Below are 14897 nucleotides of genomic sequence, written 5' to 3'. Positions count from 1 at the left end.
GGGTAGTGCAGCAAGGTTATAACTGAGATATACAAAAACAAGATTTGTATTCCAGACAGTATGACCAATTAAGAACTTCATTGTAAGAATGCAGGCAGAATTTGGTGATGGAGTCAATTAACATACTGTTATGGGAAAGCCCCAACAGCTGATTTATGATGGTTTCACTGACTACGTCTGTGACTTTTTCATTCTGTTTTTATAGTATCGGTCAGGACGGGATCCTCAGCGAGGCTCAGACAATATTTCCAATAAGTCTTCAGACAGTGATGTCAGTGATGTGTCAGCTGTATCAAGGACAAGCAGCGCTTCTCGTTTCAGCAGCACAAGCTACATGTCTGTCCAATCAGAACGACTGAGAGGGAACAAGAAAATAAGGTGAGTAACAGAACTAGGAAGTTGGTCACTTATATCCTTATAGAATACTTTTCAGGTGAGTGCATGTGAAAATTTTGCTAAACTTTAACAGATATAATATTAATAAAACTTACAGGGCTTTCCAAAATACAGGTTTTAGTTTATTGTTGTGTTTCTACTGCTCTTTTGATTCCTTATGCTAGGTATTTTTTGTAAGTCAATAAAGGGATTTTCTTGCATGCAAACTTTAGCATCTTGAGATGAGGCCTGCTATCAGAAGGCATTTGTTACACTTAGACTTGCATCTTTTGAAAAAAGACTCTCGAAAAATATTAAACAGTTTAAAGGATAATTTTATTTGCAAAATACTTGCCAGCAGTCTCAGAGTCATTACAACATAATTTACAAACTGGAGCAGAGACTATCCTGCTGCATCTCCACAATTTCTATGCTTGAAGTTAGGGCTGTCAATTAATCGCAGTTAACTCATGCTACTAACTCAAAAAAATTAATTGTGATAAAAAAAATTAATCGCGATTATTCACAGCTTTAATCGCACTGTTAAACAATAATAGAATACCAATTGAAATTTATTAAATATTTTGGATGTTTTTCTATATTTTCTAATATATTGATATCAGTTACAACAGAGAATACAAAGTGTACATCGCTCACTTTATATTATTATTTTTATTACAAATGTTTGCACTATAAAATGATAAAGGAAATAGTATTTTTCAGTTCACCCATACAAGTGCTATAGTGCAATCTCTGTATCATGAAAGTGCAATTTACAAATGTAGCTTTTTTTATTACATAATTGTACTCAAAAACAAAACAAGGTAAAATTTTAAAGCCTACAAGTCCACTCAGTCCTACTTCTTGTTCAGCCAATCTCTAAGACAAACACATTTATTTACATTTACGGGAGATAATGCTGCCCGCTTCTTATTTACAATGCCACCTGAAAGTGAGAACAGGTGTTCACGTGGCATTTTTATAGCCAGCATTGCAAGGTATTTATGTGCCAGATGTGGTAAATATTTGTATGCTCCTTCATACTTCGGCCACCATTCCAGAAGAAATGCTTCATTTTTTTTAATGATGTGTTAATTAAATTTGTGACTGAACTCCTCGGAGGAGAATTATATGTCTCTTGCTCCGTTTTACCCGCATTCTGCCATATATTTCATGTTATAGCGGTCTTGGATGATGACCCAGCACATGTTGTTCGTTTTAAGAACACATTCACGCAGATTTGACAAAATGGAAAGAAGGTACCTTTGTGAGATTTCTAAAGATCAATACAGCACTCATCCCAAGGTTTAAGAATGTGAAGTGCCTTCCAAAATCTGAGAGAGACGAGGTGTGGAACATGCTTTCAGAAGTCTTAAAAGAGCAACACTCTGATGTGGAAACTACAGAACCTGAACCACCAAAAAAAGAAAATCAACCGTCTGCTGATGGTATATGACTCAGATGATGAAAATGAACATGCGTCCATCCGTACTGCTTTGGATTGGTATAAAACAGAACTCATCAGCAGTATGGACACATGTCCTCTAGAATGATGGTTGAAGCATGAAGGGACATATGAATCTTTAGCGCATCTGCCACATAAATATCTTGCGATGCCGGCTTCAACAGTGCTATGCGAATGCCTTTTCTGACTTTCACGTGACATTGTAAACAAGAAGTGGGCAGCACTATCTCCTGTAAATTCAACTTTCATGATAAAGCGATTGGACTACAGTACTTGTAATGGGAGAATTGAAAAATACTATTTCTTTTGTTTTTTACAGTGCAAATATTTGTAATCAACTAAATATAAAGTGAGCACTGTTGTAAATGAAATCAATATATTTGAAAATGTAGAAAACATCCAAAAATATTTCAATAAATGGTAATCTAATATTGTTTAACAATGCAAATAATTGTGTGATTAATTGAGATTAATTTTTTTAATCGCTTGACAGCCCTACTTGAATTGCCAGACTTTTAAAACCTCTTGTAAAGTGCTTCAATAGATACTGGACCCAGTAATAATAATAAATATATTGCTGTGCAACTCTCATTGTCTAGTCTTTAATAAGAGGAATGTAAGATTGGGCCTTAAATATTTTGGCACTAATATTCCTAATTCTGGGACATTTCCCCTCCCAAGAGAAATTATGTTTTTTAAAAAAGGTAGGTTTAAGTATCTCTCATTTTGCATAATTGATATTGTCTGGAACACAGAACTGTGCATTCCATGTGTTTATGCACCCTTTTGTGTGATTTATCAGAATGTAACTTTGTATACAAAATATGTACGTGCATTACAGACTGTCCAAAAACAATGGTTGCATCTTAATCTTTGTCTAGCCTGTGCTGGAAGTTGGCCAGCATGCTTTTACCTATCACTACATTTTCCCTTCTAATTTATTTCTTTTCTTTTAAATTTCTTTGTGTGTACTGCATGCATGCTTCTTCTCTACAACCTAACTTTACTTTGTCTTCTTTTTTGTTTGCATGCCTTCCTCAATTTGTGTTGACTTCAGAAGGTCAAGGGATATAGAGGGGGGGAAAGAGGGAGGACAGGAAGGGGGTGAGCATGAGGAGATATTTCCTGAGGAGGAGGAGCAGGAGCTTGAGGAAAAAGTGAAGCAAGAACAAGTTAATGAAAAGGGGGAAGAGCAAGAGGTGACAGAAAACTGTGATAAGGAGGAAAGCAAAGAATCAGGAGATGATGAAAAGATCCATGATGATCAAACTGAGGAAGGTAAAGAGAAAAAACAGAGAAAAAAAGAGGATTTACAAAGGCGATTCTCACAAGATGATGTCAGGTAAAATATATTTCTGTTTGTAGATACAGTAGTTCCCTGTGGTCCCATAGCTCTTTTTCAAATGCCTGGATCCTATTTGTTTTCCCATTTTTATTTTATTTGCCATAGTTTGTTGTTTATGTTCCCTGCAGCCCCCTTCACCGTCAACCATAATTCTTTAATAGTGAACAAATTTCTCTCTTGATTTTAATGGAATGGTTCTGCAAACCGAATAATTAAACACCTTAAGGATGCAGGCAGCCACAGCCTTTTGTTCCTGTTGAACTGGTTTATAGTTTGCGTTTGACTGTATGACATAGTGGTGGGGAGCTAGCAGGTGAGCACCAGGGCCGGCTCCAGGCACCAGCTTAACAAGCAGGTGCTTGGGGTGGCCAAGGGAGAGGGGCAGCTGAAATGCTGGAGCTGGTCCTGGTGAGCACTACAGTAGAACCACAGAGTTACGAACACCAAAGTTATGAACTGACCAGTCAACCACACACCTCATTTGGAATTGGAAGTACACAATCAGATAGCAGCAGAGACAAAATGTACAGTGCAGTACTGAGTTAAATGTAAACTACTAAACAAATAAAGGGAAAGTTTAAAATTTTTTTTGACAAGGTAAGGAAACTGTTTCTGAGCTTGTTTCATTTAAATTAAGATGGTTAAAAGCAACATTTTTCTTCTGCATAGTAAAGTTTCAAAGCTCTATTAAATCAATGTTCAGTTGTAACTTCTGAAAAACCAATCATAACGCTTTGTTCAGAGTTATGAACATTTCAGAGTTACGAGCAACCTCCATTCCCGAGGTGTTCATAACTCTGAGGTTCTACTGTATTTAGGTCCCCTACAGATGTCTGATTGGATATTGGGATGTAATTTTATCTAACCAGGCTGGCAGTCTGGGGGTGTTAGAGGGCTAATTAACCCATTAACTGAGGACTGATACAAAGGCACAAGAAGGCAGTGATGGTTGGGAGGAATAGGACTAGCTAAGCCCAAATTCAGAGAGAATGTCAAGACTTATCTGTACTGAAATTACATTTCAGTGTAAATTTTGTGTAGGCTGATAAATGTGTGTGTGGATCAGTTGTGGACATGGATAATGAAAAATGGTTCTTTCACCCATTTGCATTAATGGTTTGATGTGCTGTGTGGTGGTAGCATGTTGTGTAGGTCTGCAGCTGTAGTAAGCCTAAAATATGTTTAGGTGCCTGTGACTGGGTGTCCTATGCATTTGCTGCCCCCTACTGGAGACCCTGCTATCTTGGTGTGCCATGCCCTAGGAAACAGCCTTTTAAGAAAAGAAGGGCAGAAGATTTTGGACTTTCACGAGTTCTCTAGAAAGGCCTCCCAGGGTCAGCTGCTGGTGGAACCAGTGAGACTTTGTACTCCAGCATGCTGGAAGGACTGGGAGCAGGCAGAAGCCACTAATGCCTCTGCAGGCCAGATAAAAAGGATTGGCTGCTTCAATCTTGTGGCAGTTCTGGGTGAAACCAGGAGAGGAGAGGGAGGAAGAATCCTCCCTCTGCCTTAGCCCAAGAAGCCAGTCCTGGTCAGCACCTAATTCTGAGTGCACTTTGCATTTAGGTCAGTGAGAGACTGAGGGCTGGTCTACACTGGGGGGTGGGGGTCGATGTAAGATACGCAACTTCAACTATGGGAATAGCATAGTTGAAGTCGACCTACCTCCTATCCTCATGGCGCAGGATTGACGGCCGCGGCTCCCCTGTCGACTCCGCTATCTTTTCATGTGCTGTGTATTTATACCTGCCTCTGTATTTTCCACTCCATTCATCTGATGAAGTGGGTTTTAGCCCACAAAAGCTTATGCCCAAATAAATTTGTTAGTCTCTAAGATGCCACAAGGACTCCTCGGTGCTTTTGCACATACAGGATGTTGCCTCTGCTTCTGAAACTGCCAGCCCCAGCCAGGGAAAGAGGGAGAGGGGACCCTGTTGCAGTCCCCAGGGCTGGGAAAGGGGAATGAAGAACCCTAGCAGGAGCAGAGGTGAAGTAGGTGGGGATTGATGAGCAGATGTTCATGGATTCAGGAAAAGGGAGAACCCCTGGAGGCTCTAGGAGGGAAGAATAATTAAAACAAAAATGAATTATTTGCATCTATTTGGACAACTAATTATATATTTATGTAGTTATCAAAATTATAGACAGAAGAGTGAGTTACATTTTTTTCAAATAATTTGAATGTGACTGAATTGATTATTTTACAAAATAATATTTAGGGATTATCAAAATATAATTACTGCCCTGAAATATAGAAAGCTCTAACAGGTGGTTGATGTAAAGATGTTCTTGCATGTAAAGATCTTTGCAGCTCACCAAAGTCTTCATTGAAAAATAGAATTGGAAAGCTTGATACATAAAGTGCTTTGTGATCCTTGGCTGTTCATAGTTCATTTTCCAGCTACAATTTATAGGCTTTGTACAGTATATTTCTAAATATGCACAAATTCGGTTTTTCTCTCATATTTTATCACACTTTTGTATACTTATCTATCCTAACATTGAGATACCATTTACAGAAGCATTACAATTACATTGAAATTTGAGTCTCTTGCTACTTAGGACTAGCCCAAATAAAGCAATGACTTAACTATTTTACATCTTTCCCATTCTAATTCTCTTAAATATGTCTGCGTACTTCCACCATACACCGACTCTCCATTTCAGAAGCCAGGGAGAGGCATGTGTATGTTAAAGATCAACTTTTCAACCTGAAATTTATTACAGACACATTGCCAGAGAGAGTAAAGGGGAGTTAAAAAGTCAAGAGACACACTACAAAACATGGTTTGATTATGTTTTTTTTAAATCTCAGGGTTTGTGGGGCCAGTCTTGTGATTTTTTTTGGATCTCTTGAGGTTCACTATACTGTTGTAACCTCTGTGGCAGCCAGCTGATCCAGCATTCTTCCTTTTGCTCTTGATTTTCTCTCGGTAGAGATTACAGAGATCCAGCACAGCATGGTTGGGGTGAATGCAAGACTGATCTATTCCCTGTTTATACAGGCGCTTACTTCCTACCTCTATGCCCCTTAGTGACTGCTCTAAATGTAGCACCACATTCCTTTCTGAAAAGTGAAGGGTGATACAACTTTTATCCAAACTTTACATTAAACAACAGTTAACAGGAATAAAATATCAAAGCAAAACAAGAATAAACTGCCCTATAACGGACAGAGTAGGCTGTCTGAACTTGTATCAGGGATTTATTCTTCCCTTTTAAGACATTCTGTACAAGTCCTCTGACTTTTTTGAATTCTCAAGGTCCTGTGTAATTATCCATGTTACAGGAGGCTGTCTTTTTCTTGCTGGCTATCTCCTTGCAGGGAGAGGAGCTGGAGGAACCACTAGCAGTTCTATGTAGGCAGGTGGGGTCTTCACAGGTTCAGTCTCGGGGTAGTGATCAGTGTGTATCGGAAGTCTACCTGGTGAGGCGACAAGATGACACCGGTTCTGAAAGATGATTCCTACTAGCACTCTAAAAAGTAGAATCAAAGTGTCCTGGTACATCCCTGCATTGTCCCCTTTTCTTGAAAATCTTTCACCCAAACCTGATCTCCTGGATTCAGTACTATCAAGAATTTGACTCCATAGAGCCTGCCAAAGTCTCTGATGGATTTTATACTGATCTTCCTTCTTCTATAGTCTTGTGAAGTCAGGCAGGCAAGAGTCTAGTTGGTTTGGGACGGTTGGGATAGTGGACCTCAACTTTTTTCATATCAGCAGTTCCATAGGGCATAGTCAATTTGCTAGAGGAGTTTTATTATCTTTACTGCACATTCTATTTCACCATTATTTTGAGGTAACTGTGGTCTGGATGTGACATGAATGAAACAATAGGTATCTTCAAACCTCTTAAATCTCTCAAAGAAAACTGAGGACCAGGATCAGAGATGACCTGCCCTGGAATCCTAAAATGAGCAAAGAAGTGTTCTATCCTCTCCATGGCACTTGATGTCATTTTGAGAAACCTGGCAGCTTCAGTTAATCTTCAGAAATAATCAGTCATCAAAAGATAGAAAAGATCACTCCTAACTTTCTGTCATGGCCTGTCTGGAAGAGCAGATAATAACAAGGGTTCTGATGGGTTGGTTCTCATGCAAGCACAAATATTGTATTTCTCAAAACTCTGATGTAGTTGTTTGCTGAGCTCAGTTCCAGCAGGTAGACTTTTAAGCTCTCTCCCTGACTTTGGTAATGCCTTGGTGCCACTCATGCAGTCTGTCAAGGATTTCCTGTTGCATTGATGTAGGTATAACTTACCTGGCTTCCTTCAACAACAGATTTTCGTTTATGGTAAGATTCCCAGAAACCACCCAATATGGTTTCATAGAGGTTTCTGACCTGGTCTTTTTTGTCACAAAATCAAAGGGTTAGAAGGGACTGCAAGGGTCATCTAGTGTAACCCCTGGCCAAGATGCAGTATTTTTTGTATCTAAACCATCCAAGATAGATGGCCATCCAGCCTGCTTTTAAAAACTCCAGTGAAAGAGCTTCCGCAACCTCCCTAGGCAGTCTGTTCTTACAGTTAGGAAGGTTTTTTTCCTGAGATTTATTCTAAATCTGCTATTCTGTAATTTGAACCCATTGCCTCTTATCTTGCCCTGTGTGGCAAGAGAGAAAAACATTTCTCCATTTCTTATGGAAGCCTTTCAAGAATTTAAAAACTGCTATCATGTCTCCCCTTAATCTCCTCTTTTCGAAACTAAACATACCCAGTTCCTTCAGCCTTTGATCACCTTTGTCGCTCACCTCTGGATCCTTTCCAGTTTCTCTACATCCTTTCTATACATTGGTGTCCAAAATTGAACACAGGACTCCAGCTGAGGTCTAGCCAGCGCCAAGTAAAGCAATACTATCACCTCCCATGACTTGCATGCTATGCCTCTATTAACGCAACCTAAAATTGCATTTGCTTTTTTTGCAACAGCATTGCATTATTGACTCACGTTGATATTGTGATTCGCCGCAACTCCCAGTTCCTTCTCAGCAGTGCTGCTGCCAAGCCAGTTATCCCCCATTCCGTATTTGTGCATTTGGTTTTCCTTCTGTAAGTGAAACACCTTACATTTGTCTTTGTTGAATTTCATTTTGTTGTCTAAAGCCCAGTTCTCCAATTCATCAAGATCCCTTTGAATTTTAGCTGTATTGGCAAGCAACTCCCCCAGCTTTGTGTCATCTGCATTTCTCCAGCCTTCTTTGAAGTAAGTCATGATTTGAGTCAGTAATTCATCTTCCTCTTGCATTTTTTTTCAGTTCCTCTAGATTTTCTGTGATTGGTAGGTAATAAGTACTGCATCTACACAACTTCTGTGAGACGCTCCTCCTGTTTACACTCTGACTATGGTATGCTTGGTAATGGGGCCTTGGAGAGAGTCTCAGATGTGGCGAGATTCTTCCCGGGTACATGAGGTACAATTGAAAACTGAAACCTCATGAGTCTCATTCAAAAACATTTGTATCTAAACCATCCAAGATAGATGGCCATCCAGCCTGCTTTTAAAAACTCCAGTGAAAGAGCTAGGTGATAATTCATCTAGGTTTTTAGAACCTAGAAGTGTGACTAGCAGTTTGTGATCAGTTCCGTATGACATTTTATTCCACTGGAAAATCTCTAAAATGTTCACAAATCTATGCAGTGGCTAGAACTTCTTTTTCTATTTGTTTGTAACACTGCTCTGTACTGGTGAGTGCTTGTGAGACATATGCTACTGGGCACTACAGTGAAGATGGACTTCCCTTATTTCATAGGATGAGGCATCAGCTGAAACGGTGGTGGTTTATTAGGCTTATATATGGCCAAAATTGGTGGAGTGCTCATATCTTGATATATTTCTCTGAATGACTGGCTATGTGTAGTTATCCAATACCAGGAATTTTCTGGACAAAAGAGATCTCATTATGGCTTTGACTTTGACTCTGCCAGGTGAGGTAGGAATTTTCCCTCATGTATCACAGTGCCCATGAACTGATGTATTTCACTGCCACTCTGTGGCTCCTTCATCTAGGTAATCACTTGTACTTTCTTTGGATCTGGTCTGCCCCTTGGTCCATCAATGATTTGGCCTAGAAACTTGATTCTGTCTTTGAGAATTCACACTTGTTAAATTTAGGCTTGCTTTCTCCAGTTTTTCCAGGACTGCAATGAGATGTTGGTCGTGTTGGGTTTGTGTTGATCCATAGCTGAGGATACCATTTGTTTGGCTGAGAACCCCTTCCAGGCTCTTCGGGAGTTGTGACATTTTCCTCTTGAAGTGTTCGGGGGCAGAAGCATGCCAAATGGTAGCCTATTGAAACAAAACTTTCCAGAATTGAGCAAAATGGATGTTAGGATAGATCCTTGAGAGACACTACAAATCAAATCCCTCATTGTAGATATTTTCTGGTGACATGTTGAGGTGCTTGTATTTCTTAGATAGGAACCTTTTTTATTTTTATAAATTTAAATCCCTCAATAAATAAGGCCGCAATTCTATAAACACTTGCATATGTGCTTACCTTTGTGCACAAAAATAGTCTCACTGAAGTGTTTGCAGGATTGGGGTTTTAATATCAACACTTTATCATCATTGCATGGTAACTTGAACCACCCAAGAGATGTTTCTGACACACCAGCAATATTTGCTAGTCCCAAAGCAACACTCCATGTTAAGTCATATCAAAAGCTGCTTGAGAGGTCTAACATAACCAAACTAGCCAATTGGCTCTAATTCAAAAACAGCAGGAAATCATTTGAGACTCTGGCTATTATCGTCTCAGCCCTTAAGAAAGGTTGGACCATAGACTGGAGTCTACCAAAGATGTTATTGGTACACAAGTGCACCTTTGATTCAATAGCCACCACCTTCTCAATCACCTTTCCAAAAAAGGGAATTTGGAGACCAAGTGACTGTTAGCAAACATATCATCATTAAGGCTATGATTTAGTCATGGGTAATTTTAGTAAAAATCATGAACAGGTCACAGGCAATAAAAATTCACAGCGTGACCTGTCCATGACTTATACTATAAATACCCATAACTAAATCTGGGGGCGAGGTGCTGCTGCAGGGGGATGTTTTTTGGGGGGGGGGCAACCCCGGGGAGCATTTCTCGGGGGAGGTGATGCTGAGGGAAACCAGAGGGCCACTGCTCAGGAGGAAGGGGACCACCTGAGCAGCGGCCAGTATGGCTGTCCCCAGGGCCACCTGAACGCTGGCCCTGGAGCCAGCTACTTGGGTGGCCCTGGAGTCACCCACACTGGCTGCTGCAGAAGTCACAATGGTTACGGAAAGTCACGGAGCCCTAGTCATCATCAAAAATTGGTTTCTTGAGAAGCTGTCACACCTCCAGATTTTAGAATGTTAGAGACCCCTTCCCCCACACCTAAGCAAAGCGCTCATAATACTCATGAATAATGGCAACACAGACTACTTGCTATAAGCAACTAAGACGTACAAAATTGAGAACTGCAGGAGGTGGGCCTCAGAAGTCAAAATCTTATGTGGACCCTGATCGGACACAAACTGAGACTGCTATGGAGAAAGGTGGGAGTATAGGATGGCTAATCATGGTCCATGCCTGCTAAAGAGAGCAGGTTTCTCCCAGAGAACTGCAGTTAGCCCCCGCAGCTTTACAGAAGTGAAAGTCAATTAATCTTCCTGGGAGAAATAGTTCTGGGAGAAATAGTCAATTTTTGCCTGGATTAAGCCTTATAAAACTAAAAATTGGCATCTGCTTGATGTATAGCAAAATCACAGCATATATCAAACTTTTAAAATAATTTTTCTAGGATTCCCTTATTTGACGGTATTCTATATCCATGCTGCTGTGTCCTTTTGTTTTTATCAAAAACATATTGTTTCTAATTCTAACTCATTTTAAAGTCCCTTATAAATAATACTCTGAGAATAAAGTAACTGGAAGAATCCTTGTGTAAGGCCAACAGACCCCAGTCATTGGTGGGTGGGATCAAACCTGGGATCTCTGGAGATTAGCGCATGAGTCTCCACTGCATGAGCTAAAAGCCAACTGCCTGTTAGCTAAGGCTGTAGAGTAGACTCACTAATTGTACGCTCTCTCTCTCTCTCTAAGTGGTTTCAGTGCCACTAGCTGGGACAGAACACCACACCCAGGAGGTGTGTGGGTGACATTTAGACAATGATTAACTACTTGTGAGAGTTCATGGCCACCACTGCAGTAAATCTGCATCAAACTGTCCTTAACCTAAATCCTTTATTGGAACCACATTAAACATCAGTCCAAAATGTTTTTAAGGTTTGTATTGATTCAGATAATCACCCACCCTTTTTGTGTCTTCCCTTTGCCCGCTGTGGCCTCTCCTTTATAGGGAACTCCAAGTATGTTCCCCTCCCTCCTAATTTTGCTCCCACTTACACCAGTCCAACCACAAATTCACTGGATTGCCCAGCAGTAATTGAGAATAGAATTTGACCAGAATTTCAGAATAGTACACAGATTTCCTTAAGATTTCCTTTGCATAATAACTTTAGCATTTCAGTTTTTCTAGTGAGGCTTTCACCTTGGCTACTGCTATTGTTTGATAGAGACAGTGTTTGTAGGGCTGTATGAATAGGTGTATGTTAGCTTTCAGTCATTTTGGCATTCTGCTTTCACTCCTGGCCAGAACTATAAACCATAGTTACCCAAGAATAACAATAATAAAAATATATTCCTTAGGTTTAAAAAGTTATCTATTTTTTAAAAAACTTCAAGAGACTTCATTGTGAGTTCAAAGTGAAGCTGTGAATTGGTCCTTACTACGTGTTTGCCTGAGGTTAGTTTTAATTCTAATTCTGAAGTGAACTCTTGAAACATTTACCTTCAAACATCTCTTTATTCAATAACTTCTAGTTTAAAACTTTATTTGGACTTCATAGTTAATTAAACAATTCAGTCCTCATGTTATGAAAGGATAATACTTTTTGTGTCTGATTAGAAGTTTAGTGTATTGTTTGTTGAACTGTTTGTAGTGTTGCTCCAGTGAATCATAGTTCAGTTTGTCATGCCAGCCTTGTCATGCATAACACTAGCTCTAGTAGAGAATGCTCCCTCCTACACTAATTATTTTTGTCTCAAAGCAATGACATTTCTCTGAAAAATGAGCAACTTAGATCCACCGTCATCTCTTGTAGAACCACATTCTTCAGTTCCTTTACTGAACTGCTGTATGTTCTTTTAAGGTTTGTGCATTTGATTCAAATTCTGCAAATATATCCTGCCTGGCAATGTACAATATGACTGTGAAAGAACTTGGCAAGATTTCATAGGCCCAAATCCAAAGAAAGTAAGAAACTATATTAATAAAATTGTTGTTAGTGTGAAGGGTGCACATAATTATTTATGGTTTGTATTATGGTAGATCCTATCAGGGTCAATACTTCCTGCTAGGTGCTGTCCAAATACACAGTAAAATGTCAAGGTCTGTTGTATACTTTAAGACTCTCTTCCTAATGGACTGTTTTGGTGCTTCATAGCATGCTATCCACCAGTGATCAGGTACAAATTGCTAAACTGGGACCATGGGAATTTTGGCTGTGAGATCTCTTGCACATGTCCATTTGTGTCCCCACCCCATCCATCTCCTAATCTGCCACAACATTGTCTACCAGAACCGCAGAGAGATATTACGTCCAGACCTGCAGTCGTGACATCTTACAGTGTGGATGTTGGCTCGTTGAGCACCATTGGCCTACTGTTTTTGGAAGGCTCCAGAAATTCTCATCCAATACAGGAAGTTGTCTAATAGGAAGACTACTCCTCCAAATAGAAACAGTTCTCTATACGGCTAGCTCAGCATAATCTGGGCCCAGTTGAGGCTCCAATACCATAGATCCTCAACTTCATGCTGCACTTAAAACAGGCTGGATTGGTTGTGTATTTTGCTCAAAGTCCATCTTACAGCAATAATGGTATGTCATGCTCTGATATGGTCATACTCATCCTTTCAACGTCTAATGATATCAAAATTCCTCAAGGACTTCCTGAATACTTACACACCTGTTAGAGACCTGACTTCTGTATGGGATCGCAACATCCTCCTTCTCAAAGCTCATGGAGCCTCTGTTCAAGATGCTATTGGATTGTTTGATACATCACTTTACTCTTAATACAGTCTGTCTGTCTGGTGCAAATTTCCAAGCCCCCATGGCCAGACCTCCATATTCACGCTTTCACAAGGACAAGGTGGTTCTGAAACTGCACCTTAAGTTCATCGCTAAGTTAGTCCAGTGTTTCACCTGAATCAGTTGATTAATCTTTCAGTATTCTTTCCAAAACCACATTCAACACTAGTAGGGGAGAGGTTGGATGTTTCCAGAGCCTAGCTCTATTACCTGGATAGGACCAAATCCTTCAAATTGTCTCCTCATTTCTTTGTGGCTGTATCCAGCTCATTGAAAATCCAACTTGTCTGATCATAGAGACTTTCTAAATGGATCAAGTAATGTATTAGTTCAGCTGGTGAGCCACTCCCTCCAAACATCACAGCACACTCCCCCAAAGTACATACAGCAAGTTTAGTCTGCTTCAGAAATGTGCCAGTATCTGAGCTCTCTAAAGCAGCAATGTGGAACAACCCTCTGTACTATGCCCCTCAAGTATTACGCCCTTGACGTGGTGGCTAGATCTGATGCCAAGTTTGAGAGAGTAGTATTCCAATCATTATTGGACTGATGTAGCTGGTACTGCTCATTCCCTCTGTCCAGAGGGAATACTGTTTGTCAGTCACCTACAGTGGGCTCCACACTGAGGCATGAAGAAAAGAGAATGGTTACCCTAGAGTAGCTGTGTATTTCTTCAGATGTTGCCGTCAATGTGGATCCCATGACCTGCCCTCCATCCCCACTTTTCAGAGTCCTCAGCAACTCAGGCTGTGTCTACACTGCCACTTTCAGTGCTAAAATTTTAATCATTCAGGTGTGTGAAAAAACACACACCCTGACCAACAAAAGTTTTAGCGCTGAAAAGCGCCACTATAGACGGCGCTTTATCGCCAGGAGTCGCACTCCCAGCGATAAAGCTACCACCGCTCGTTTGGGGTGGTTATTTTTTATTGCCAGGAGAGCCCTCCCCCGGCGATAAAGCTTGTCTACTCAACCCACATCACAGCGCTGCCACATGGACAGTGTAGACATACCCTCACTCTTTGAATTGCAAAGCAATTGAAGTAGGGAGGTGACCACCCCACCTTTTATGCCCTCGTATGGGTGCACAGAAAGGCATGAAGCACCTGTGTAGCCTTGATGGACATAGCTATTCAAAGGACTCCAATCCTACATCTATGATTCAAATGCAAACCTATAGTGGGATCCACCCTGACTACAACATCTTGAAGAACCACAGTTACTGTAGGGCAAGTATCTGTTCTTTAGAGTGTATATCAGATATTAAATAATCTAATTCCAGTAGCCATTGCCATCTGATTCTTGCATAATTTAATTAACAAATTGTTTAGCTTCTGGTGTGTTTGCTAATTAGGAGACCGTTTCCTTATAGCTAATGTGTTTACTCAAGTAAAGATGATAAATTGTGGCTTCTCTTACCCTGAGGCTGTACATGATTTTTCTGATAGACTCATAGAAGTATTGGACTGGAAGGGACCTCAGATAGGTCATCTAGTTCAGTCCCCTGCACTGAGACAGGACTAAATATTATCTAGACCATCTCTGACAGGTGTTTGTCTAAACTTTTCTTAAAAACCTCCAGTGATGGA

The 14897-nt window shown here is 40.2% G+C and overlaps 1 protein-coding gene across 1 annotated transcript in view; it reads left to right on the top strand.

Annotated features, from left to right (window-relative positions):
• RIMS2 (regulating synaptic membrane exocytosis 2) overlaps positions 1–14897 on the top strand; it is a 788551-nt gene that overhangs the window by 671850 nt on the left and 101804 nt on the right. The window contains exon 25 of the mRNA XM_054018206.1: positions 206–378. Coding sequence (XP_053874181.1) covers positions 206–378 — 173 coding nt within the window. The remainder of the gene's footprint in view (positions 1–205; positions 379–14897) is intronic.

Source organism: Malaclemys terrapin, chromosome 2 (genome assembly GCF_027887155.1).
Source record: "Malaclemys terrapin pileata isolate rMalTer1 chromosome 2, rMalTer1.hap1, whole genome shotgun sequence".
Lineage (NCBI taxonomy): Eukaryota > Metazoa > Chordata > Testudines > Emydidae > Malaclemys > Malaclemys terrapin.
The sequence above is the reverse complement of the archived record's forward strand: the minus strand, read 5'-3'. Positions and strand labels throughout refer to the sequence as shown.